Raw genomic sequence first — 25185 nt, forward strand, 5'->3', positions numbered from 1 at the left:
AACTGAATGCAAATGCAACTTAATCTCTTAATCTACCAATAGTGTCTGTTTTTACTGGTTAACTTGTCAAAAAGTCTACCAGTACACTGACAATTCTCTCATTTTTAAATTTTATTAGGAACAAAATTTCACAAAGCATTAATGAACCAAAACCAAAATGTACAAACAAAAACAAAATAAACTGCGGCAGCATAATCAGATTCTCTTACACTTGCTGCAATCTGTGCCAACAGGTATAAAGAAGTGACAACAAATCACTTGCTTTTTCTCAATATCGTCTCTATGGAATCCAAAATATTTCCAAAAATATTCCACACAGTGAAAGAGAAATGTCTTCTGCTGATTAGTTCTTGTTTGCGTTTCGCCTCACTGATTTGTTAAATTTCTCAGAAACACGTCACGCGATTGACTCATGCAGAGCTCAAGTGAAAAGAACAGAGATAAACTTCAAAACAAGTAAACTGCAAACTAATTACAGAATTGATAAATAACTAATTATATTGCTGCCAAATAATATGTAAAATTATTTTTAAATTTGATTTAAAGATTTTTTATTTTACACACATTCTTGATATTTGAACACTGCTGAGCCAACCCTACTAGATACATACCACAACAAAATTACTAACAGAAAGACTGCTTGTCTTTCTGTTAGTAATCAAAGTGATTGATTGATTGATTGATTGATTGATTGATTAATTGCTGTGCCAAAAAGCTGATTTATAGCTGCATAGCCACTTACCCTACACTGTACCAGCAGGGTACCAACAATGTAGATACTATGCAGAAGTATAGTTCACCCTTATCTGCTTACATGATAATGCCTTGTGCATAGTTTAAGAAATTATATCTATGACTTGACAGAGATATGGAGAAAGGCTTTGTTGGCAAGACGAGCAAGACTGCAGACAGAAACTAATGCAATTCCAAACAATCATGAATGGGCAACCAGCAAACGCACAGCAGGGTTGATTGAATTAGTGGAGCACAAGTCATGCTACTGTTTTGGTAATCATGAGCGCTCTCTCAGAGGAAACTACAAGCGTCGATGGAGAAAAGCAGCAAATTGGCACCCACAATATCTTTTAAAAATGAGATACTGTGGATAAATAAGGTATAAAGACATCAGTGGTGTGGCTGTACTTCGGCAATTTAAAGTCCAACATGAAAGTCTGGTGCTGTGCACAGTAAACTCTGTTGAAAACTCGTGCCAACTAAAACTGGAAACACTGAGAACTTATCTCACCACTTACAACATAGCAAGTGAGTGAGTGCAGGCATGCATGCACACATACATAAATATTGACATGTAACATTTTTGAGTTAGTTAAATAATGTTTTATGACAAAGAATGTTTAAGCTAATGGTAATTTAAGACAACATTTCCAAGCATTATAAAGTATCACTAATTACTAATTGTTTGCTGCATTTTTACTATGTAGGTCGGATGGAAGACTGCCATCATCCATTGTTTGCAGAATTCCACAAACAAATCATTGGTGGGACACTAGATTCAACTGGATGAAGCTCATCCAAGACTTTAGTTTGACCCGAGGCATTTGGCCATATGTCACCATTTTGAACGTATACTCAAGACAGCAAGTGCCAATTTTTGATTGTGTCGCAACCAACAATGAATACAGAATAATGGGGCCTTTTGAAGCTTTTATCGTCCCATGCCAATTTGCGAGTTTTATTATGTTTTGGTATCTTTTTTTAGTTTTTTTTTTTATGTGTTAATAATATGCTCCATACTATGTAAGTAACTTGCTTTCTCCAGCTGTACTTTAAATGCAGAAATCAAACAAAACATTAAACACTGGAAATATCAAGTGCAGCTCTGCTGAAATTTACAACATATTGTTACACCCCCCCAGCACCAACATCATGGGTTCACACTTTCAGACCAGAAATTTGCTGGAGCCAGTTTTTTAGCTGACTGGCAGTGGAAAAGCATGGAACCATCCATATTAGGTAAATGGACTGCATTTATATAGTGCTTTTCTACTCCTACAAGTACTCAAAGTGCTTTACAATACATGCCTCACATTCACACACCAGTGGCAAAGGCTGCCATGCAAGGCGCCAACCTGTGCACCGGGAGCAATTTTGGGGTTCAGTGTCTTGCTCAAGGACACTTTGATGGGGTCAGGAGGAACCAAGGCTTGAACCGGCAACCCTCTGGTTGCCAAACGATAGCACTACCTCCTGCGCCACCATCTTCCCAGGTGACAATCATCTTCCATACAACTGCAAAATCTACACAGCAAAGATGCAGAAATTAATAATTAATAATATCTTGTAATGTAGCTAGCTAATTGTTAGTAAAAAAGAATGTCACAACTAATGCTAACCATAGCTTGAGTTAGCATCACTATAAATATTCTCTGTCAAAAAATATCATTACACAAACTCAAAATGTTACATGCCCATTGCCGTGTGCATACTTGGCATGTTACACATGTTGTTTTTACCCAGCACCCAGTCAGCACCGGCACAACACTAGTGGAAAAGAGGTAACAGTGTCCTGCATTGGTTCAAAATGGGACACAGAGTTGTATTTTTCAATAAGGGTTGTGTGGCAATTCTACAAGCAATGTAAAATCCCTTTCCTAGAGTGAGCAGTGAGGTAGTCCAAGAAAAAAAAGAAAAAAAAACAGTAATTAACTGTACTGTCTGTGTTTTATAGTTACACACTAAGACAAAAAAGTGTATTTTTGTAGGATTTACTTATTAAAATTATTCCATTCCATTCAGTGTTATATTTTTTCATGTTCTGCATATGTTTAAGGGGAAGTCTAAGGATTTTTAAAGCCAAAAGAAGCCTTGAAGTAAAGAATTAGTAACCTGAATAATGGAATTATCAACAGAATGATGATTTTTTTTTTCACATCACGATAAACTTATTTGTCTGGTGCGACTGGCAGAATCATGTTATGGAGACACTCAGGAGAGTGTCAGCAGAGACTGGGAAACTGGGCAAAGCGCAAAAAAACGACACTATATAACTTGGAACTAATGTGAAACTTCAGTAAGACAGTGACTTATACAGAAATGGTTGAACATGAGGGTTTGAGTAATTGTCTGGCAATAGGAAATACTGAAAAACTGGCAGAGGCCTACTCAAAATGACTAAAGCCAAAACACTTCAACTGAAATATTGAGAGACAGCGATACATACCGCTGTGTAGTACTAAACATTTGCTTTCCATACATTTAACCTGGGGTGCATGCAACTTTCTGAATACCGTAAGTAACCTATAAGCATTATAATTCTTTATTTGGAGGCATAAACACACTCTACAAGTTTTTGTTGCACAACACAATTCGTAATTCATCCAAATGTGACTTGTTTGGTTTGAGGCTGAATACTTTTGCAAGCCACGGTGTATTCTTGGCTGCTTAAAAAAAAATAAATCTGCACAGGAGAAATGAATTTCATAACAGCACAAGGACCCACAAATGAGACCAAGCACTGAACACTGTATTTAAATGAGAGATTCAACCACACCCCATAACAAAAATATCACATTCTAATTTACACTTTCTTGCCAATATTAAAAATACAAGTTCAGTTGTCCAGCTGCACTCACATAAAATCGGCATTCAAAAATGTATAAATGAACAAAAACAAAATCAGCTTTATTTAAACTTCTCAATCACCGAATAAGGTCAAAGGTCAAATAAGGTCAACAGTAGTATATTCACATTTTTACAAAAAAGGAGCTTTTGAGAACTTCCACAAATGCATCACTCTCCTGGCATTAACATTTTCTTGTGAATGTCTGCATTTCTTTACACTGACATTTTCTATAAGATTTAACATTTTGTCCCATTCTCAATAATATAGTTCCTACATGAAAAATATGTTACAGTAAATAAAGCATGTTATCACCATGTACAAGTTGGATTAAAAGATGCAGAGAAATGGTAAAAAAAAAAAAATGCAACTTTGTTTTTATTAAGATAATTTCAAAAAGGATTGTAGAAAACAGCTACTAACAGAACAGTCAGGTGTTTTTCAACACGAAACACAAGTTGTGATACTCTGTAGATGACCCTAGATATATTCCACTTTAAAATGCCAAGTCATCTGGTTTGGAAACACACAACAAAACCACTGTTTTGATATTGAAACTTGCCTTGCGTGGACCATCTATATATGCCCTATGTTTACACACGTTCGGTTACAGGCAATACCACTGCAGTAGCACAGCAGCTGTGTGAACTCTCATTCTAAGTATCAATTTCTAAAGGAAAAAAAAGTATATCTCCCTGCTTGCATGGCCAGGAACACAGGAACTCAAGAGATACGAATCAGTCTTGACTCCATGACTTGCAAATGCAGATGTCCTCCTCTGCTGTCGTGCTACATCTTGCACTCACCATTTTTTCTCTCTGCTGCTGCTGCTGCTGCTGCATGCGACACTGGGACTGAAGCCAGTACAAGAGTTTTGGGGGAGGAAGTGGAAAATTTGGGAGGACAGGTAGAATATTCTGCTGCTCCACTCTAGTCCAAGAGGAAAACAGGAATGTTGACTAGGTAATGGAGATGTTCACTTCACCACATTCCCACAGAACCACTGGCACAAACAAAGCAGATTTCTGATTGTTATTTCATGGCTGAGAGAAAGCAAGACAAGAAGGGTCACATGGAATGCGACAGCATAAGCGGAGGCAAGCGGAAAGATGACGCCCACAGACCTGACTCACAATGTTTTTTGCCACCTGGCAAATGCCAAGCCCGTGTGCAAGACGATGCTCAGACAGTGGACCATTGGGCCACCCCCATAACTCACACCACCTACATTTCCTGCAAGTGGAGTCTGGCCAAACGCAGGAGAGATGGACATATGATCAGTCAGACTGGCATAATTATGCAGAAACAGCAGTTCAATGATCAAAATGCATGTTATGCCCATAGCTGACTGAAATTCATCAAAATGCCCTGAAGTTCATACACCAATACAGGCACAGACTCCACTAGAGTCCAAGCTTAAGTTATTAATGACAGTCTCTGGAATGACAAACTATTCTTAAAAAGAAGATGAACATTCATCATGGCACAAGACTAAAAACTAAGACTTACTCTTAATTGTCCATGTGTCAGTACATACATGTAAATGTGGCCAATACTACACAATTTCAGTGAAGGCAAAAGTTTTGTGTAAATCATCCATCTGTAAAGAACCCCTTCTGAAGTCTCTGCCAATGGCTTGGTTAATACAAGGTCATTTATGTCTATACTGTATAACAGGATGTATGCATATTAGATTATGCGTCATTTCAGATAAGATCTCTTTTTTTAACAGATAAAGCTCGAAATGCCAGTTCATTTTAAATGAAAAGGAATGGTGTGACACGCAAGAAGCTGGAGCCATCAGTCAAACATTATATAACTTCAGTGATATAACTTCAGTTCATTTAAATATGACAAATAATAATTGAAAATAATTTCGTATTTTCAAAGCAAGAAAGCACATCTATAGTTTTCATTGCTGCCAGAGGTTTCACCATCATCATGTCCTGTAAAATTCCAGTTCCTGTCAAACAAAGAATTAAATTGCATCAATCAGCCATTTCAGAATCTTAGTTTTTTCCCTCACTGTGTCATTGCGTTTGGCTAACTAGAGATGCACACCTTTGTCAATCAAACTGTTAAACATAACTAGGGTTATTGAATGGGTGCAAACTCTAATCCTCATGTTTCTGAAAACACTTGCATGACTACACTGACATGTTCCTTCTGTGCAAAAAAAAAAACTGAACAAAAAAAATTAACATTGTTATTTACAGTCTATATGAGGTTGGCTACAAGGCTACAATCAACAAGAAGAGTAATTTACAAATCAATGTATTTCTAACTCTTTCACTTAGGAGTATACAAATTCCTTGCCCACAAAACAAGAAGCAATACTGCCGAAGAAATGACTATCTTGCCTGATGTTTGAACTCAGGTTTTAAATGGTTAAATCACTCTCCTTTTAGGACATACACAAGTGTTCATGCACACAGTTGAGAGTGAAGTTTCGGGTCTGAATGCAAGTAAAGTCTATCTGGTGACCTGGGAGCAGCTTGTATGATAAATTGTGTATGTAAATGAAAATACTGTATTCTAAAGATAATATTATAAGCCTACATTGCACACTCTCTCCACCTCCCCAAATAACGCAACTTTGGGTTGATTTTCATATTTAGATTTTCATCCATTTAAAGTTTTTGTGAAGTAGTAATAAGATCCATCAAAGATCCAATAGAGTAAATAGAGTAACAATGAGAAACAGAATAGTCCTGTTAATATGGATAAGCCTCTAACTATCACATCCTTCTCATTGCTGTCACAAAGAAATGTTTTCAATTTTGGTTTGTCTCAAAATCTTAAGATGTCCAGAACTTCACCCATACAATGTGTCTACAAAGTTTGGAAAAGAAAAATCGCCCTAATAATGAGTTGAGTTATCATCTTGACAAGATCAAGTGTCTGAGCTGGCCTTCTCTTTGTTGTTACTATATAGAGCTTCAATTTTGGTGTGATCAGTCAATCAGTTCCAGGCTGGCACCCACATAACACCTGTGTAAAAAAAGCAAAGTGTCTTGCGACAGCAGACCAGTATGTATTCCCCGACATCCAAGAAATACACACACACACACACACACACACACACACACACACACACACACACACACACACACACACACAATAATCAAAATGAATTAAATTCCCTGTTCTCTACTACAATTCCATATTCATAAGGAAAAGTATGAGCACATGAGCAGGGTATCTGACTCTATACTGATATGGTGCATTCCTAATAGCCAAGTGTTGCATTAAAAGGTATTAATTTTGTTACTAATAGTGTTAAATTTTTATTATTTATGATGCTACACTTGCAGACTCCACTAGGAGAGAACTCAAACTCCACAGAATCCAAGAATTTTCACGAATTAGACAACAAGCTCTCTCCAAAATCAACTGAACATAATACATTTTGAAGATAGGGGAAAAACAATATTAAATTAAAATTAAACAATAAAGAAAAAAAACTATATCATAACAATGGTACTGGGGCTATCAAATGTCACCCATGAAGTTGCCCACGCACATTCCCAGACCTAGCTGGTAATTTGCATCCATGCCCTGACCCATGCCCTAAGTTGGATACCGATATTCTTTTGAAATGGTTTCAATGTAATAACTTCCCAAAAATTGAGATTACCTGTGAAAGAGCCCAGAGTCAGGTATTCATGATGGGGCATTCATTTAAAGGAAAACCATGGCCAGGAGCGGAAGGCACTAAGGTCAAGGTCTCTCCCCTGTGTTTGTAAATGTGGTGCAGGGGTGACAGCCTACATCAGACGACAGCCCATCTGCCAAAGGAGTGCAAAACATCACTTACTGCGAATACAGTTTATATCCCTGACCACTTCATTTCTGCCACTGCAACCTCTCCCGCCAATGGGCTTCTTTCAAGAGAAACATTTTAGCTTGATTGAGAATCTTCCGGCTGTTGCCAAAGCTTCCAAGATAGGGATGGACTGGCTGGCAGACATTATGTCCTCTGCAGCCAACCCCTCTTACACACACACACACAAAAAATGTACACATGCACCTTGAAAGACATGATGTCCACATGACAACAACTCAGCTCAGTAAGTTGTGCAATGCAGTTAAAGTTACCTGGACAACTGCATGGCTCAAAGCCAGGCTTGTAAACATAAATAACTATATAAAATATCAAAGCAAATACACCAGCACCACAACCTAAAGAATAAAAATGATTTTTCATTTATTCTTTTAGGTCTTCAGAAGCAGTATGTCAGACTGCAACACATAAGAGAACACAATACGCACAGAAGCTCCACAATATAGTGGTTAGGCCTATATCTAAACATGAAAAAGAACAACAATTTGTATAACAAAAAAGGCAGGAAACTTTGCCACCAAACCATTAAATTTACATCAACTTTAAATTAAAAACATTCCAATAACTCAATATCTGTGCACATGCATGAATGCAGGTTTTTAAAATCTACAGAAATATACCAACAGTACACAATGTTACTGCACCAAACTTTCAGAAACACCATACCAATTCTACATGATAGTAAAACATTCAACACAAACAACAAATTCAAACACAAAAGACCCATCAGAATTAAGTACAGAAACTTCCTGAGAAACATGCAAATACATATTTGGTGCTGAAAGCATTTTTCCTAAGGAAAAACTTTAAATCTTGCAGCCTGATAGCGCTGAATCCGAAAGCCCAGGATTAAAATCCTTTAGCCGTCTCCACACCCTCAGTTACAGCAAAAAAAAAAAAGTTGAAGGCCCATTTCATTCCTTAACCCTCATTAGACCTGCTCCCTTAACATACTTATGTGTTTTCAAGTTTTTTTCCCCCCTTTAACCTGCAATTTAGTAGACTCCATTACTATATTTGTTTCAAATCACACACCCTTGAGAGCCGAAACTATATAGCTGTGCAGTTTAATTACAGACCGCAGTGGTTCTAACCATATCTTTGCTCCCCTCCTCCATCACCATCGTTAAAGACCTGGCACAAAAAAAATGGAGACAAACAGAGGGCATACAGCAGTGTTGATTGGCCCACTGCTTTGTGTCATCACAGAAAAACCCAGAAATGAGGTCTGGGGCCAGTCATACTGGCGGCCCCTAGGACCACATTGCAGAGATGGAATAGTCACACAGTGCTAGAATATAGTTGTAGGCCAAAAACAGACCACAGTGAGCAGGCACAGAGAAATAAGTGCAGTGCCTTGGGACAGCCCATGTTTTGACTGTATCAATGATGCCTTGTATTGTGATTGAGGGGTCTTTTCTACCAGGGCCTCGGACAGCAATAGGTGTTGGCTTGTCAGCTTCCCAGCAGTCTCAAAAAGCTGGGCGAGGTTGCTCACTGGCCTACAGCCTGGCGACAGGTCAATAACTCCAGACTCCGGCAGCGACCCCCTTCTTCCCCTACTCACTGAAAAATGCATTCATTTCCCCTCTAGCTTCAACACACCCAACCCTGAGAGAGTTTTCTCCTCAATGTATCTACTGTGTATCCACCTCCATGTCCCGCTCAAAGCACTTCTCACTTTCCATCATGTCTAGCTCTCCTCCTGAAGCCTTCCTTACAACTTACAAGCCAATTTGCAAACCAATAAGGTGGTTACCTGTACTTCTTTGTGCATGTCTTAACGTCCATGTCTGAAAATGTCCTTATTTAAAACTTTTACATTCTACATATTTATTTTTTGCACTATGAGCAACAGTAAGAACAATGACAGATACACTAATGGTATATACAGAGCCTTTCTTCATGCGCACAAAGTACATTTAACTAATTTACACTTAATTGATGCTTTGATCCTAATGGACTTTCAGCAGAGGGAAGGGCTACAAATTATATGCGCTCCCTGGGATTTAAATCCATGAACTCTGCATTGGAGCACAGTTGACACCATGCTTTAGTTTATGTCCACGCAAAATGTAAAATTGAGCTTACAGTCAGGAAATACAATACAAACCATGTTCCATTCTGATTCAAAATGTGACACAGCATTATATTTTTCAATATAGGACGATCAGGCAATATACAGGTTGGGTGCAAACTCTAATCTTCACATTAATTGCAGAATTACACTTGCATGTTCCTTTTGCAAAATAAATAAAAAACACTGAGAAAAAAAAATACATTCTCATTTACATTTCTCATACATGAGATTAGTTACAATCAACAGTAACAGTATTTATAAATCAAAACACTGTTTATGCTGGTAACATTTCATCACGGTAGCCCACCACACAAAAATCTTTACCACCACGGCAAAAGCACATCAATCCAACCAATCATCTAATCCAACGCTTAGGTCACTGACCTAGTAAGCCCGATTCCTGTCCCCACCCCCCAAGCACACATTACAGAATTCAGCTGGTTAATGGCACTAATGAACTTCCATAGATATTTTCCAAGGAAAAGAAAACATACAAGGTACAGAGAGGGCATTTAGTTGGGTGGGGAGTGATGATGCATCTCTTTCCTCTTTTGCACCGCATTCTCTCTCTCTCTCTCTCTCTCTCACACACACAAACACTCACACACACACCTGTAATCATATCTTTGTGGGGGCCGCTATTTCATTTCTATGGGAAAAATGCTTATGTATCATTCCTTTACCATTATGGTGTTGGATAGGAATGGGTGCAAAAATGATGTCTACCCATGGAAAAAATGGGAAAAAAAAACTAGGCTATATTAATTCATATAATTAAGTGCTTGTTCACCTGCATATACCTATGTACATCCATGACCTAAAATCTGCATTTTTTCAGTACTAATAATCCCCCCATGGCTCCTATGCCAAACCTCTTGATCCACATGAAACAAAAATATTTTTAACTCTTGGCACTTTCACTTAGAGTAAGCTACACCAGTTCCTTGCCAACAAATGAATAAAGAATACTGACAAAGCGACCGCATCTTGCCTGATGCCTCAACTCACCTTTTGAATTGTTAAACATGGGTAAATTGCTCTCCTTTTCAAACCAACATATTTGTGTGTGCGTGAACACACATACACACACTCACACACAGCTGAGAGCAAAGCTTGGGGTCCAAGTGCATGGTAAAGCCATTTATCCAGTGACCCTGGTGCACTTTGTGCGAATTGTTTAATGTAATCATTGGGGCAGCCACAATTAGTCGACATAGCTGAATATTTCAAAATCGGCGCATCTTTTTAAAAAATTATTTTAAAAGAAATTTCCTTTATGATTTCTGAAAACTTTATTATAATAAATGAATCCTTAAATATCAATACATAGTAACGTGAGTAGTTCAAATTATCACCAAACAAAAAGGTGGTTTGCACACTGTGCGGCACTAGCGTTATGCACAAGCACCTGAAGAGAAAATACACAAGTGCTATTCTAGATGGTGGACCACAAGAGTAGGCAAAACCATCGTAAGTGTTGTCTGTTTGTGTTTATTAAATTACCATTAGTACTGAGAGCTTTTATTGTCCTTCTGGCTGCTAAATAATACACTCATTATTAATGTCGTAAACTTGTCTGCCTGCTGCCTTAGAATTTCCAGTTCCACTGAATAAGTGTTTGAGAAAATGTTTTGGCTAAAATATGGGCTTATTCTACGTTGATTGATGGTGCCAATATGTTAGTTCATGCGAGCTGGGCTTGTTGGGACCGAGGGTTGTCAACTTTATTCAGCTGACTGGCGTGAGATTTTAAATTCACGACAAGTCTGCACACTCAGTTTTATTACCTTAAAGGTCTGTATGGTTTGCAAGCTACCCCAAAGCTTTTGATGCAGCTAATTATAAGTTTATAATGGAATAAGATAGATTTGCCGTAAGATTTTGTGCGCGAGCGTGAGTCTGGAAGCGTGAGTGTCACACGCATGCAACCTTGGGGACCGGTGCTGTTACCATAAACTAAAGCTGAAACAAAAGCAGACATTAAAAAAGAAAATAATGTGTGAAATGAAATAAAAATGAAAACTATATTTACCAAAACAAAGTATCAGACTGCAAAAAGTGCCGCTACTCACCAACGTCTTTTACCTTATTTAACCACAATATCTCCTCTTTTAAAAGATGTTGTGGCTGTTGAGCCATCCCTTTCTTCTCTTCAACTTCACCATGCTACTTTGGCTTTACCAAAACAGTAGCATGTGGCGTGCTCTGCTAAACAAATTTATTAAGCAAAAGGATATGCCGAATTTATACAGATTCCAAATTTTTGGGGCTTCACAATATGTATCTCATTAATATTTTAGGCATACCACTAATATCAGATTGTGGGCAAAAATAATGTCCCAATATAAATACCCAATATAAAGTCTCAAGAAAACATCATTACAAGCCAACCTTACCCATGCTCTCTACATCTCTAGACAACAACAACAAAAAATTCCCCAACATACATTTCATTGACCAGCTATCAGATTGCTATGGATAAAATCTGCAAAACATCCTAGTAATTCAATTAAATTTAAAAAGTAATCAATATAAAACTTTACTACAGAATACTCAGAAAGCATCTTGTGCTCCACAGGTTTAGGAAAGATTTGGACAATTAAGATTGGAAAAGTTCGGACAGATAATCAAGCTGAGAAGATCAAGTATCTGAGCTGCCCTTTTCTTTGCCATCACTATGCAGCAATCCTTGAAATATTGGGGTGATCCATCTCAAAATTTGACCACTTTCAGTTTGTCACCCCAACGATATACTGGTAAGGATTGAAAAAGATCTGTAAAATACTTTTAGAGTTACCAGACCAAGTGTCTCCTACAGCTGCCATTTTCTTACAGTATATTGCTTCCACGTAGCGCTACTGCTTCATTTTTCAAATTTGTCAAATTTGTCTGAAAATGAAATCAGGTGTAGATCTTGTGATTTGTGAAGCGGTAATATAATATGACACATCAAACTCTTTTTGACCCATTCACAAGGTTGAATTTCTGCTTTCACCCTTCTCTTGGCTGCCATTAAGCAGCGTAGCTTCAATTTTGGGGCGATTTGTCTCAGTGTAATCACCCATACAATACCTCTGTAAAGTTAGGAAAATGTCCAACAAACTGTTTTTGAGTTATTATCTTAACAAGCAAAATGTCTGAGGTGGTGGAGCAGACCTAAAACCATACATATTCCCTGTCCGGAGAATACAATAGGAGGGAAATACTGTACAGTACAATAGATAAATGGGAGCAGTATAGTGAGAGTCCTTTACTTCTGCATAAGCGTTAGAGGTTACACATGTGTAAGTTCTCCAGTCAGCCCGTGTACACACACACACACACACACACACACACACACACACACACAAAATAAGCAGTTGTGTCTCAATCACCAAAAAACCTTAACAGTAGGACAAAATGGCCAAAAGTGGTTGTGAGTACAGAAAAATGCAAGCATCATCTTCACCATTAATTCCCATAGGCTACAAGGTGACTCGGTGGTTTATAGAGCAAAATCGCAAGTATAACGTTAAACATCAGGTCCGACCAAATCCGGGCAACCACAAGAGCTTTAAATTGTATATCCTGCTTATGTTTGCAAATATAAAATGATATATATAATAAAAACTTGGATGCATCTTGCGGCTAACTGTCTTGCGTTCAAGCCCGTCCAGGCCAAGAAACTGCTGCGCCAAATTACACAAACGAATAGATGATATAAAATATAAACAGATAAATGAGTGCCAACCAGGATGCCAACCTCTTCACAAAGCAGCCAAGCAGTTATTCGGAATACACTATGTTACATTTTGTTTGACTACATCGTTTCAAAAGTCACTGCAGTTGGCAAAACAGGAGAATAAATAAAAAGCTGATAACGAAGGTAGCGGCCGATTTCGTTTTCCGCGCATCGCCGCAATGTCGGCTGTTACCATGACAGCGGTGACCCCAACAGAAGCACGCGCAGGAGACCGCTCGCTAGCAGGGTCTGGTTACCCCCATTAAAACCGGCACCGGACCCCAGCTTATCCTACAGTATAACATTACCCTTCTGGCAACTACATATGTAGGGAGGCATGAGACCCAACTTGTAATCACATCCTCTACTACTTATTCCGGCCATGGCCGCCAAATCCGTCGCCTGTTACAAGTTACATCCGAAGCCAAGTACCGCAGAACACACCGCTTTACGAGTTATCCGGTTTACTACCTAAACGTATTCGTGTAACCCGGCTAGTCAGGCAAGCCGACTTGACCCACTTGGGAAAGTGCTCTTACTATCAACTCGCCAACTTTTGACGAAAGATAGCGGCACTGGCAGCAGCAAAACTAGCCGTCTGGCCAGTACTCACACCAAATTACCACATAAGGGAACAATAAACCGCCTTTATAAAACACAGGGCAACACATTAAATACGTGGAACTTTTCAGCAAATGAACAATCCAGTTCGATACAGCTGGCAACTTTTTTTCCTTCACTTTGAATCAGGGCGATTTGCTGGGAATCCGCTAAAAGATACCAGTACTGTTCCTTTATGATACACGCTCGCCTGCTAACACTTACAGTCCAAGCAAACGCAACTCACCGGTAAAGAAAAACAGGAGAAGTAGTACTCTGGCCCCCAATCCCAAGTAAGAAGGAATATTCCTGTGATAATATATTAATATAATCGCCATGATAGCCCCAAATCACAGTTGGTCTCAGACTCCGTGTTTCTTAACTCCGAAGACTCGGCGACAGCTTTCCACTGGGACCGAACTGCGCCTGGCTGTACCACTTCGCTGACTGAAATAGGGGTGCGCTGGACACCTGACTGTCCTAAAGCCAACTTTCATAAAAGAAGCCAGTTTCACATTTCACTAAATCATTTCTGCATAAGCGGTAGCTAGTCAATGAAATATTTTGAAACCAAAGCCGCATATTTACTCAATATACAAGTGAGTGGCTAGATATATGCATTTCAGAATCGTATTTCTATTGCTGCCGTGCGAAGTGCTGCGAAAGCAATGTTATGCTCTTAATTGTTGTTTCTGCATTGAGAATTTGTTGTGAAATGTTGTCCCGCAATTTTTGCAGACATTTCTGCTTAATTGTACGATTATACTTAGTGAGGTCTAATGTTGCTGTCCAGTAAGCAATGATTACATTCAGGAGCGCCACTAGAGATTTATGAAAAGGGAGGCTAAACTTTTACTTGGGGATCTGACTTTGAAAATACAACGAACGAGAACACATCATTTAAACTAATTAGTGTACATTTATGACACCCCCCCCCCAAAAATAAATAAATAAATAAATAAAAAAACAGAGCTAGTGATGGCCCTGCTCACATTATTTTCTGGTATATTTTCCTCATACTTTATGGGTATTACAACTCTGCCTATCCCTTGTCAGTGACTGAGGTCATACTTAACCATTTTCATCCCTTCCAGACTAGGTACTACTTAATTTTGTTATTGCTAAACTTTGGTTATATTGAAGATCGAATGGTGTGCTTTCTTTTCCTCTTGTTTCACTAAGTCCTCTCTTAGTGCCTGTAGGTATTGTCAGGAAGGCTTTAGTCCAACATTGCTGACACTTCCATCGGCTCAAATGTCCACATTTAAGAGCTTTGTAGACCACTTGTGCTTTAAACAGACCATGGCCAGAACTGGATCTAGGCATAGGAAAACTGGACAGCTGTATAGGGTCGGCCCGCCACACGGGGGGCCAGAAAAAGTCCCAGGTCTACCAAGGGGGGCCCAACCCAATTGGTGAAATCTAATGAGGGGGGCCCCACGCCAAAATTTATTTCTGTGTATGGACTTCCCGAGGGTCCCTGAAAAGATAGATCCAACCCTGGCTGTGGCTAAAGCCACATGCAGTGATTTTTTTGCACTGTATACAGTACACCTAAACTTACACTTTAGTAACTGGGCATCTGAGTTACTGAATTGGTAGCAGCAAGTGTTGGATCATTGTGACATATGGTGGCAGCGGTGGGATTCACTGGCTATGGGTCTGATATGGCAGAGAAGTCCAGAGGAGCTGGCAGGAAATTCAGTGGATTAGACTGGATTATCATTGATGCAAGGGCGAAGATTTAGGTATGGATGGTAGAGACGTGTCCCTTCCAATATTGTAGGAGTACTGTGTGTGTTTGGAGGGTGGGGGGTGGGGAGGGTTCAGGGCTGATATAGTCCTTACCAATGTTGAAATCAAAGCTATGTTCTTGTAATGCTGGTCTTTGGATTTCTTTGTTGAAGGTTCTAGTCAAAGTGGATGAACATGGTCTGGCTAATTTATTATTGCCATGTAAAGGTAGACAAGAACAAAGCCTATGTGTTGGATAGTGATATGGATAGGGGGGGGGGGGGATCCACACGAAAATATTTGTTTGTTTGAATCTTTTGCATAATTTATGTTCTGTTGTTCAAGGTTTGAAATGATTAAAAATGAAGCCATCTCAGCCACTGTTGAACAGAAACCCAACGCTATGCTCTAATTATGGTAATATTATTAATTATAGTAATTGAAGACTGATAATAAAATACTTAGGTAATAAAGTAGCTATAGGTCATGCTACCCTTATAAGAACTAGAATGCTATTTGATTAGCCAGTTTATTAGCCACAGTACTTGTACATAAATTGTAGTGTCCCCTACATGCATTAGTAAGCCAACTCTGTATTCATTACAAGGGGAATTATCATATTGCATCGTTTGTGGCTGACCCAGTGCTGACCTTAGTGGGCCTGATTTTGTACATGTGCCAAACAAGTGCTTCCCGAATGTCAATCAGACTCACTGTAGCCTACAGAGAAATACTATGTCATCTTACTAATTCTACAAACATGTGAGACTTACAGTTATGTGGAGCTGGCTGATACCCACTCCCAAAAAGGCAGAGGTTAAAACACGAGGAATTGCTAGTTATAGTAAAACATTTAAAAACTGACATCATGTACCACAATACATGTAAACTGGCTTGACTGTATATATCTGCGGAAAATGAACTTGCACAGGTGAAGTCACACTTGACAGGTGTGGAGCAAACCCTCCTTGAACCTTTTCTGGCATCATGAAATAAAGTGAAGGGTCAGATTTCTTCTAAAAACAATGGTGGGCTGAGCCACACAGTTGCTCACTAACCAGCTGCAAAAGAGACAAATGTTTTTAAAAAAAGACAGAAAGGTGTGACGAGACAAATGATAAAAACGTATGTGTTCAGGTAAAATGGTGCACAGCCCATTGCTGACAGTGCAGACAGAAATAAAAATACTGAACTATTAAGGCAAAGCACAGAATGTCAAGTTTCCACCACAGAGACTGCATTCCATGAAAAAAAAAAAATCCGTAAATACAGGGCAATAACGGTAGTGCAATTACACTCACTAGCAGCTCTGCCATGGTGAGGGCAAACAGCAGGGTCCAGTCAATTATGTGAGGTATTCCTCACGTCTGTGTAAAAGGAATGATGAAAACTAGTGAGCTGCATGGACTTTATTTGACCTTTTTTCTGGCCGAGGGACACAAGGGAAGAAAAACTGAGGCTTACTGTCTCACTTTTGCAACAGGAAAGCCTGAGGTGGATTGCTGACAGAAAAAATATGGCGTATTTTACCCAAATAATGTGAATCTGGCTCCATTGTTATTTCCGAGAAAAAAATGGCCTGGAGCAAAGCATGATGGTCCCCCCTCCCAAGATGTGCATGACTGACATCCCATAAATTTATGCTATGTAGCAGTGATACCAGATCACAAATTACTGCTTGTTGTAGTATATTGGGTTAAAGGTTTCTTGTGTTTTCTAGCCAGGATTCTGCTTGTCTTTTTAGCACAGAAGCACAGGAAAGGGTCTATCTATCCATTATCTATACCTGCTTGTCCTATGCAGGGTAGTGAGGGTGCAGAACCTGTCCCAGAACCAAGAGGAGCAAGGCAGGGAATAATCCGGGATGGGGCACCAGCCCATCACAGCAAAGTAAAGGACCTCACGGATAAAACAGTGCCTATTGTAAACCTTTTTCCAACAATCTGTGTCTATTTAAGAAAAATCTAAATTTAAGCGTCCTTTCTTTGCATATGGTCATTAGTCTAAAAAACAAAAGTAGTATTAATTAACTTTAATTTTGAGCAGGCAGTGTTTCTGAATGGCTAACAAAGCATTCATAGCTTTCCGAATAATTATGTCATACCACACTAGAGCAGCAGGTGGCACCAACAAGTCAGAGGACCTCCCGGACCCCTAGGAAGTGACATCATTATGTTCCAAGGGTGGATTGTTGAAAGATTAGAACCACCTGTGCTTCACGAGGACTGCAATTTCAGCCAATCTGTAACTGTAACATTTGTTTCTGCTCAATATTGAGTTGCTTGCCTATGGGAAAAAATACACAACCACCACTGTTGGTGGTTTGTGATGCTTTGTGATTTTAACGTTAGAACTTTCTGAGCTTTCTTCCAGTTTTGTCTCCCCTCAAGGAACTTTATCCTTGGGTAAAGATATTTGGCCTGGGTCTGCAGTTGTGCTTTGTTGGTTTTGGATTTGTGACAGTAAGATTAGCACAGCACACAATGAGGTACTGAGAGCTTCACTAGCTAACAAGGGTGTGCTGCCGGGAAGGTTGCTATGATAGCAAACTGCTACAGTTACGGAATTAGCTGAAGCTACACAACTGACTACCTCTAATGTTCACCAGCATGAGGAATGGAGGAGAAAAAACATAGGTCACTAATATACTCTGGACACATAGACGTTCTAAATGATGAGATCGCAAATCAGGACTGGGATCACCTTTGCCATATGTCTGGATCAGCAGATCTGTAGCAGATGCCTCCACCATGGCCTGCATCAGAGCCACTTACTACAGATGTTTTCTCTGCAGCTATGTTTCTTGAGTGTAGCAAACATGAGGCACAGCATGAGGGGAAATCGTTTTATTGCTGGAGAATGGGTCATTTTCAAAAGAAATGCCCAGGGCTACATGCAAAACCCAATGTTCTCTGGAGGACAAGCAGGCCAATGAAATGCTCAAGCAGAATCTAAAGAAGAGATTTAGGGAGGCCAAACGAAATAAACAGTCAGTGGATTGAGGGCCACTTCAACTGCAACACTGATCCACGATGCAAGGAATTAAGACTGTCATAGACTACAAGAACACCAATACCTGCCTGACCACAAATGAGGTCTTCTTCCCAGCCAAACTTAGCTGTATATTCGCCCTTGACGATACACTAGTACTGCACACCCATGATATCAGAAAGGTGTGGTGCAGCACAAATGCTTACAAAGTAGCTGGACTGGATGGCATCCCAGGACTCACACTTAAAGCCTGTGCTGATCAGCTAGCACAGGTTACCGCTAACATCTCCCTATCAGCCAATTGTCTCCGATCTTTCAAGTGGACACCGAGTGTGCCAGTATGTAAACAGTAAGTGGTTACTTGCCTGAATGATTCCTGGCCAGTTGCAATCATCCCTATATTGACCAAGGTATTCGAGACACTGGTTTTGGCTCACATGAAAAACTCACCACTCTCCTGCTGCGGATTAACACCAGTTTGCCTAAAGAGCAAATAGATCAGCATAAGATGCCCTTTCAACTGCTCTTCACATAGCACTGACCTACCTGGAGCAACAAAACACATATGTCAGGATGCTGTTCATTGCATTTAGCTCAGCATTCAACACCATCCTACCCAAGAAGATGACCTTGAAACTCCTCAACCGAGACTGCAGTACATCACTATATAACTGTATCCTAGACTTTCTAACTGACAAACCACAGACTGTCAGGCTAGGCATCCGCTCCTCCTCCACCCTGATCAACACTGGGGTGCCACAAGGCTGTGTACTGAGTCCTCTGCTCTGCTCACTTTTCACTTATAACCGTATACCCATGCATAACTCCAACATCATCATCAAATCTATTTAAGTTTAAGTTTCATGCCATCTCCAAGGACCTTTCGTGGATTCACAATACCTCCTCACTACTGAAGAAGGCACAGCAGCACCTGTAATTCCTAAGGATACTGTCGAGAGCCAACTTCCTCAGCGACTCCAGGAAAACTTCTTTTGGTACACACCTGAAAGCTAAGCCAGCACTACAGCTATAGACTGATAGACTGTAGTCTGGACTGCAGAACTCCTTAGAAAAAAAAAATTTCTTTTTCATTTTGTACTTAGATGATATACTCATTTTCTCTAAGACACTGCAGGAACATATTCAGTGTGTCTTTTTAGGATTTCTGCTTGCTCATCCTGGAGTGGCTATGGAAGCGATTAAGGTACATGCTGAATTGGAGCAGCCAACCGCTACCTGTATAACACTTAAAGGTTAAACAGGTTCCACATTTAATTGGTTTCACTAACACAGGAGGTTCATTTATGATGCAGGTTCTACTGCAGCTCCCATCACCGGACTCACCAATAGCATTTTGGCATGGATCAAGTGGACACCGATCTCTCTAGAAGTATCCAAAGCTCTGAACGTCTGGTTCACCTTGGCACCAATACTGGCGTACTTCAACCCAGCACAGCCGTTCCTTTGACTAAGCTACCATCCGCCTTATAATGCATTATGAAGGTACTTATAGTGCATTATAGCTGAGAGCACTCATAATGCACAATAAACATGGCTATAATGTGTTATGCTTTCTTTTTATAAATATTTATAACCGTGTTTATAATACTTTATGAATGCGTTACAATACATTATGGGGGTATGTATAATGCAGTTATATGAAGTGTTACTGCACTAACATACACTGAGGGAGAGACCTAAAAACTATGGGCTGCAGCAGACTTGAGCCCGAGGTGCCCTTTTGTCACCAACCCACTGTGTCCCACATTGCCCTGTCTATGGACTGGGGTTTTCCCAGGTCTCCCCTTCCCCTGGGTTCCTGAATCTTTAATAAATCTAGTGAGGGAAACACACTGCAGCATGCAATGTCCTGCCCTCGAATTTAAAAACTAAATTACTCTATTTACCAATGGTTATAACTTTGTTGTGTTGTCTGGTGTCTTAGTCCATAGTAGTATAGCCTCTCCCCTCTGGGGTTTCGGATCTGATTTCTTCCCCTGGCTCTGTGTGAGGTCAGCTTTCATGGCTCCCCAGCTAGGAATCCAGTTTCCTACATGTGATTGATTGGTATCCCATCCAGGGTGTGCCTTGCCTCACCTGCTGAGCTTCCTGGGACAGGCTCCAGGGTAACTATGACCCTGCACTGGATTAGCATTTATGGGAAACAGATGGATGTGTGCTTGCCCATGACACCAGGTGCTCAGACGGATCTGTGCTTCCAGTGAACTGTCATATTATTGTGGGGGTGGGGGGGCAATAGATCAAGGGCAACATGGTGGTGTAGCGAGTAGTGCCAGCTCCTCAGAGGCCCAGGTTAGGGGGGTTGTGAGCCAGTGAGACAGTGCCTCATGTCTGAAGTTCACATGTTGTGTGTGTCAAGCTCCAAAGACTGGTAGTTCACTCAGAATTTCCCATAATGTGTGTGTGTAGTCATGTATATATTACATTGTTGGGGCCAAATGTCTCCACAATGTGACAAAAACCTGACCTTGACCTTGTTAGGACATTTTCAGTCCCCACAATGGTGGGTGGATGGATGGATGGATCCGCAAAACAGAAGAGCAGTAGGTACCTGTTCATGATATATACAGACGCTCCTCTACTTGCGAACTTTCAACTTACAAACTTTCAGACGACTGCAAGTCCAAATTGTGTTTGTTGGGTTCCCATTTCCTGTCTGCAACACCTTTTTTTTTCCTGCACGTCAATTCCGCCTAATACGACATCTGGCCGCTGCTCCCGCCACGCTGCAGCGTAGCGTGCGTACTCCGTTCGTAAATAGAGGAGCGTCTGTATAGGCAAGGGCAGTGTAAGAGACCGGCGGGGGGGGGGGGGGTTGTCCATATCACCCTGGGATTCCCCATGACATCAGCTACACCTTCTATGGAATCACCACCATACATCTCCACCCATTCAGGGAAGCCCTGTTCAGCCCTCCCCCTAGGTTCCCCATACTTACTATTTTCGGCCATGCCTGTCCCCAGAGTGGACCTGCAGAACAGAAGGCCAGTGTGTACATTTTCATGCTGATCTAAAGACCAGATCAGCATAACAAATTGATGCCGCTGATCTTATGATACAGTATTCCGGTTATTATATCATTTTCAGAAAGTGATTAAATTGTTTATCCTTCCATTCATCCACCTTCTAATCACTTATTCAATACAGGTTTATGGTGTGATTAATCAGCCGTTACTAAACTATGTTATAAATTATAAACATTTGAAGTCAGTGTAGTACAAATAAAATGACCCTGGCATTTTAAATAATTTCTTTTCAAATTTGACACCATTTTTATACAAATTTATAACCTTCTCAACAATCATAAATACTCATTTATTTGTTTTCAGTCAATTTGATGTACTGAATAGTACTTGAATATATTGAATATGTTGCTGTTTATAGCTACTCGTTTTTGAAACACGTCACTACAAAATATAAATTGCACTGAAAGATTTTTTAATGGCAAATCCAGAGAGTTTATTGATATTATGGTGCCATCTGCTGTACATATTTGGTAACTGCATATAGCAATTGCAGTTTATCTGGATATAACATAGACAAATGGGGTAATCTGAAAGGAACAAAAATATAATGCATCCATCTGCATTACAGTTTAGTCTCTCTAAGCACAGGGGAATCCCCTGGATGGGACGCCAGTCCCTCATAGGATACATATACACTATGGGCAACTTATAAATACCATTTTACTTAATATTTATTTACATTTTTTTATGTGGCAGATAATTTTGTTGAAAGCAAAGCACAAGTAAGTCACATAGCACATAGTTTCTAATGAATACCCATTCACAGGAGCTTCTGTATATAACACCTATCAAACATTTCAAAAACTCAATAAGCATGAACAACTATTCAAATAAACAGAAAGTGCATTCAGGCAATGTGGGGACAGGGAAAAGAGGGGTTTTTGAAGCATTTCTTCGTAGTGGGGATGTGGTTATGACAGCTCATTCCACCGTCGAAGAACCAGACGTGAGAGACGCAGCATTGGTTTGCTGGCTGAAAAGGATGAACACGCAAACCTGCACCGCACACAGAAAACATACAAACTCCATACACACACATACAGAGCAGGAACATGCATGGCCACAGTGCTTCTCACTGATACCTTGTGTGGGACCGTTACAGCATAGCAGCACATAAGCATGGGAAGGCTGTTAAAACAGCGAGAAACCTTGAAATAAAAATTACTGAAAGAAAGATCTACCTGTGACAAATTAAAAGCAGGATGTCTGATTTTACCTATAAAGACCTATACATATAAACAACAGGAAAAGGCTTTGCAGATTATTAACAAAGGCTCCATTTCCAAGGAAAGCAAAATCCTTTGGTCTCTGGAACATGGCCAGGGTAAATAAGATAATTAAATGGACTGTCAGATATTAACGGCGTGAATAATTTACTTTACTTCAAATTACTTTTTAACATGCTCTCTCTCAGCACACTGAATTCTTTTTTCCATTTTAAAAAATGGCTTAATTTTATAACAATTATTAAGACATTTCCATGAATAATTTGAACCAGGATGGTCAAGCACAGTTATTAGTACAATATTTAGTTTTTAGATATTATAAATATAAAAAAAAAATTATTAAATTTTAAATTTTTCCCTGCAAAAGATAAACATACCTAAAATTATGCCTATGTATCTCATCAAATGAAGGACACACTGTGACCTTTAACCTCCTGAGACCCCACCCATTCATTTATGTCCATTGTAGTGGACATTTTATTTTTGCATTTATGTTTTCACTGATGTTAGGAAACATATTCATTCCTGTTGTGCACTAAAGAGGACATGCTGTGAAATTAAAAATAAAAATAAATTTGAAAAAATCTAAATTGTAAGATGTCGTATTTCCTCCAAATAACCTACAATTGAAGGACACTTTTTTCTCAGGAGGTTAAGAAAGACATCTAAGCTATAAGAAAGACACGTGTTAGATTTAGCTGCCTGGTGTCTGTGGTCCACAATTTGCAAACCTGGCTGCTTATTGATCGCAGCAGATCAGAAGGGGCACGGCCTACTTAAAACAAACAGCTTTTGTTTTCATTGGCCCTCTATTGGGACACTAAATGACGCAGACTGTGTGTTGTCTCCGGGTATATAGCTGAACATTGAACTAAAAGCTGGAGGGAAATCCAAAGTCCAAAAGATCATCAGAGCTAAGTAGACCAGATAGCAGATAATAGCTGGAAAAAAGCTGTTTTCCCAAGTGGAACAACTTGTCAAAAACTTCTGGTGGGTTCAGTGATGACGTGTGCAGACAGCACTCTAAGTACAGTATAATGACCATGGAGTTGCTCCAATGGACAATGTCTGGTAAATAATAAAAGTGATTTGGGGAGTGTGGAACAAAGGCAGAAGAAAGTATTTTGTCTTATCTGTGGATCATTAAACAGAGAAATATATTTAATACCAGTCGCTGTATTCATTAGGAAAACATACACATACTCATGTGCACATACGTTTAGATATTAATAGTAACGAAATCTTCTTCCCCAGCATTGTGTTACTATTTAAATTAAGCTGAATAAACTGGTAGACTTATCCTGCCTTGCTTTACTATCCATCCATTCATTCATCTTCCAATCCCTTGAGCTTTGGATATTTCACTGATCTTTTCAACTTTTTTAGATACATTATCTGGGTGACTGGAACTGAATACATTTTGACAGAGATTGCACCAAAATTCAAGCAGCATCCTATAGTGATATAACAGAAAAGGGCAGGTTTATCATATTACTGTGATAACTAAAAAATTATTAGCAGGACCTTTTTCAGATTCTGCAGATACCATGTATGGGTGAACATCTGGAACTGGTTAAATTCTGAGACAGATCACAGCAAAATTGAACCAATGCTGCTCAGCGGCAGTAAAGGGTGAAAGCTGATGGCATTTGACCTTGTGAATGCGGTGAGTTAAAATGTGTTTGATGGATCTTATTGCTGCTTTGCTAAAACATTATATGGATGATGATCTACACTTGAATTCATTTTGAAACTGCCCCAGAAATGAAACAGCAGCGCTATATTTGGCAGAAAAGGAAGGAAAAAGAGGCTATAGAAGACACTTGGTAAGAATCTGATGGATCTTTTCCAAACTTTGTAAGGGTGATGATCCGGAAGTTCTCAGATTTTGTGACAAATCGCACCAAGGGTAGGTAATGGACAGTATTTATTTGTGTGTGTATGTGTGTGTGTGTGTGTGTGTGTGTGTGTGAGCGGGTTTACCTATCCTTATGGGGACATAATGTCCCCATAACCTGATAAATATCCGTTTTTTTTCCCTTATGGGGACCGGTTTCCTGGTCCCCATAAGGGAAAACTCTATTTTATAAAAATCGGTGACTGCTATGAAAAAACTAAAAATGCAAAAACTCTTGTATTTTGTTAGGTTACTTATGGTTATGGTTAGGGCAGGGTAGGGGTTAAAGTTGTCATAGTTAGCGTTAGCATTTTTCCCATTGAAATGAATGAGCGGTCCCCATAAGGATATGTTTACCCTACGTGTGTGTGTGTGTGTGTGTGTGTGTGTGGTGGGGGGGTATGAACTTCAGATGATGGAATTTTTTTACTCTGTTCGTTAAAACCCCTACCAGAGGATAAGCCA

At 39.6% G+C, this 25185-nt stretch overlaps 1 protein-coding gene across 1 annotated transcript in view; it reads right to left on the reverse strand.

Annotated features, from left to right (window-relative positions):
* nectin3a (nectin cell adhesion molecule 3a) overlaps nt 1–14265 on the reverse strand; it is a 45647-nt gene extending 31382 nt beyond the window's left edge. Inside the window, exon 1 of the mRNA XM_023837075.2 lies at nt 14073–14265. Within this exon, the coding sequence (XP_023692843.1) occupies nt 14073–14163 (91 nt within the window). The 5' untranslated portion in view covers nt 14164–14265. The remainder of the gene's footprint in view (nt 1–14072) is intronic.
* Between the last annotated feature and the right edge of the window lie 10920 nt (nt 14266–25185).

Source organism: Paramormyrops kingsleyae, chromosome 17, assembly GCF_048594095.1.
Source record: "Paramormyrops kingsleyae isolate MSU_618 chromosome 17, PKINGS_0.4, whole genome shotgun sequence".
NCBI classification, from domain to species: domain Eukaryota; kingdom Metazoa; phylum Chordata; class Actinopteri; order Osteoglossiformes; family Mormyridae; genus Paramormyrops; species Paramormyrops kingsleyae.